General features: G+C 46.8%; 1 protein-coding gene across 1 annotated transcript in view; it reads right to left on the bottom strand.

Moving 5' to 3' along the window:
• Nucleotides 1-2314: 2314 nt before the first annotated feature.
• The window catches only part of TBCC (tubulin folding cofactor C), a 1425-nt gene continuing 667 nt past the window's right edge, over nt 2315-3072 (bottom strand). Inside the window, 1 exon segment of the mRNA XM_006148561.3 lies at nt 2315-3062. Within this exon segment, the coding sequence (XP_006148623.1) occupies nt 2490-3062 (573 nt within the window). The 3' untranslated portion in view covers nt 2315-2489.

Below are 3072 nucleotides of genomic sequence, written 5' to 3'. Positions count from 1 at the left end.
TTATTTTAAATGTACTATAGGGCACATGTGCTCACCAGAGACAGAAAGTGAGAAAGCAGGACTCAAACCATGGTTGGCCATGTGGGAGTCCAGTGCCTTAACCACACTACCTGCTGGTCCCCACTTGAGGTAATTATTAAGGACATACCATGTCCTTAGTTACAAGGCCACATGACCCAAAAATGTTTTTTTTAAAATAAGTTGGTGGGACCAGTAGTTAGCGTAATGGCTATGTCGCTGGACTCCCATGTGGTCGACTGCAGTTCGAGTCCCGGACCTGGTGGCTTAAACTCATGCTGGGTGCGTAGGCGTGTGTGCCCAAGATCCCGAGAGGAGAATGGAGAAGGGATTGCGGCATGGCCATCCCCCCTGGGGATGATTTCTCACTTCTGTCTCTCTGTCTCTCTCTCTTTTTGGGGAGCGAGCGCACGTGCCCTACAGCAAAAACCTCTCAAGAAAAAAAAAAAAAGTTGGGGATTGGGCATGACAGGTATCATGGTGGTTAGGGTGTTGGACTCCCACATGGCTGACCAGTTTGAGTACCACCTCTGGTGGCTTGCTTTCTCATTTTCCCTCTCTCTCTGGTCAAATTAAAGAATAATAATAAAATTAAATAATCATTCAAAAATAAATAAATAAGTTGGGGTCAGCAGTGCTGTGGTGATTAAGAGCTGGATCCCACATGGCTGACTGCACAGTTTGAGTCCCGGACCCAGGAGCTTGAAAATCATAGGATGCTTATACATGCTCAGAATCTGGAGAGAAAGAGAAGGGACTGACGTGTGGCCATTCACCCTGGGAAGTGATTTCTCATTTCTTCCTCCTAGTCTCTCTCTGACAAGTGTATGCACACTATAGCAACAGCAAAAAAATCTTACAACTGTCCATTAAGACTAGTGGATGGTAGCCTATGGAGCAGAACATCCAATCTCTAACAATAGTAAATTATAACGAGTGGAAGAACAAATTCCATTGGATGCTACCTCATCTTTTTGTAAGAGGATACCTGCAGCATAAGTTCACATGAGAACTCAAGAAAAGCAACTTGTTTTATTTTGGAAGCTTTCCAACTCCACCAGCTATCAACATCAGTATGTGGTGGTGGTGAAGAAGGTGGGCTCTGGTTTGTCTCCAGCCCACCACCTGAAAAAAGCAGGTAAGTCCTGCATCCTCACTTGAAAAAGGGTGCTACCAGAAACGATGAGATTTTGAGGGCTTAATATAAATATGGTGCTTAAAACAGTGTCTATGACATTGTGTGCATAGAATATTGATAGTTTAAAATTTATTCTGGGGACCAGCAGTTGGTGCAATGGCTATGTTGCTGGATTCCGAGGTAGACGACTGCGGTCCGAGTCCCGGACTCAGGGGCTTAAACTCACCTTGGGCACCTGTGCATGCCAAGAGGAGAACGGAGGAGAAGGGACTGCAGCATGGCCATCCCCCCAGGGGTTGATTTCTTGCTTTCTGTCTCTCTTTCTGGCGAGCGCACGTGCCCTATAGCAAAAACCTCTCCCCAAAAAAAGAAAATATTAATTTTGTCAGGGCTGGCAGGCAGCATGGTGGTTAAGGTCCTGGACTTGGCTTGCTTTCTCATTTTCCCTTTCTGTCTCTGGTCAAATTAAAAAACAGTAACAACAAATAAAATTAAATAATTCCTTTTTGTAGAGAGGGATTTTTGGTCTAGGTGCATGCACATGCTGGAGTAAGAGAGAGACAGAAAGCGAAAAATCACCCGCCCAGGGGAGATGGCCATATAATCCCTTCTCCATTCTCCTCTCAGGGTTTTGGGCACCCATGCACAAGCACCCAGCATGAGTTTTAAGCAGTCAGGGACTCAAACCCCAGCAGACTATGTGGGAATTCAGTGATGTAACCATTACACCACGTGCTGGTAAATAACTCTTTAAAACTCTAAATAACTCTTTTCTCTTTAGAGTTGGTAAGACTCATGAGACTCTTGGGGTCTACACCGAAACTTTGGACCCAAACAAGTTAATGAGTAGCTGGATCCTGGAGGACCAAGCCAACGTGTGGCTGAAGACCAAAGGAGTCTTTTGATGACTGCATAGAAATACGTACGTCAAACTTTTCATTAAAAAAAAATCTGTTATTGGTCTTTGCCCAGCTTTGATACCACACTTCCGCATGTACTGGCTCCTATGGGATTCATTTATTTAACAGATAGTTATTGAGGCTTACTTTCTGATGCACTAAGTTTTCCAGAATCACATTCTTCCTCCCTTACTGCTTCAAACTACCATGGCCAAATGAAAACTCCTAGATTATCCTAATAGCAAAAATGCTTCAAGTGTTTGATATGTCATGACTTTAATGGAAATCACAAATAGGAGCCTATCACAATCTCAAGCCTTAAAATACTGAAAACATACAAAGCGTGACAATAAATAATCTTCGGGGTCCTATTAGCTGAAGTCTGTCCCACATGATAAATATTTCGCTGGAGCGAAGATCAAAGCGACAAGTGTTTAGTCCCACTGGATGTCTCGCTCCTCTTCAGGAAGAACACTCCAGTTTGGGGAGGCCACATCCCTGGCCAGCCAGTTGAAATCGTCAACATCGTTCCAGTTATTTTTGCTCCTATCTAAACCAGAACTCTCGAAGTCCTTGTCGAGACCCAGGTAGGTCCAGGTGTACGGAGCAAACTGGATCCCGTTGCAGTCCTCCACGATGGCCCTGCTGGTCACCTGCAGGAAGATGCGGGTGTCTCGTGTAGTGTGAACACGGAGTTGCTGGCATGCCACGGCCAGCACGCAGTCGCTGCAGTCCTCCAGGTACACGGATGTGGACACCGGGCCGCAGAGCACCCTGCAGCTGCGGGCCTTGGTCAGCCGCAGCGTGTTGGGATTGCCATACAGTTTGATCGTGCACTTACTTAGTTCGGTCAGAAGTACGTCGCGTTGGTGCAGCTCGTCGGCTTTCTTCTCCAAGACTTGGGACTCCAGCTTGGAGAAGCCGCAGACCCAGCTGGAGCCGAAGCCTCCGTCCTCCTTCAAGGGCCGCGCGGAGGCCAGGATGCCTTCAGCAGCAGGGGCGCCGGGCGCCGCGGCT

This window comes from Tupaia chinensis, unplaced genomic scaffold (genome assembly GCF_000334495.1).
Source record: "Tupaia chinensis unplaced genomic scaffold, TupChi_1.0 Scaffold000238_1, whole genome shotgun sequence".
Lineage (NCBI taxonomy): Eukaryota > Metazoa > Chordata > Mammalia > Scandentia > Tupaiidae > Tupaia > Tupaia belangeri.
The sequence above is the reverse complement of the archived record's forward strand: the minus strand, read 5'-3'. Positions and strand labels throughout refer to the sequence as shown.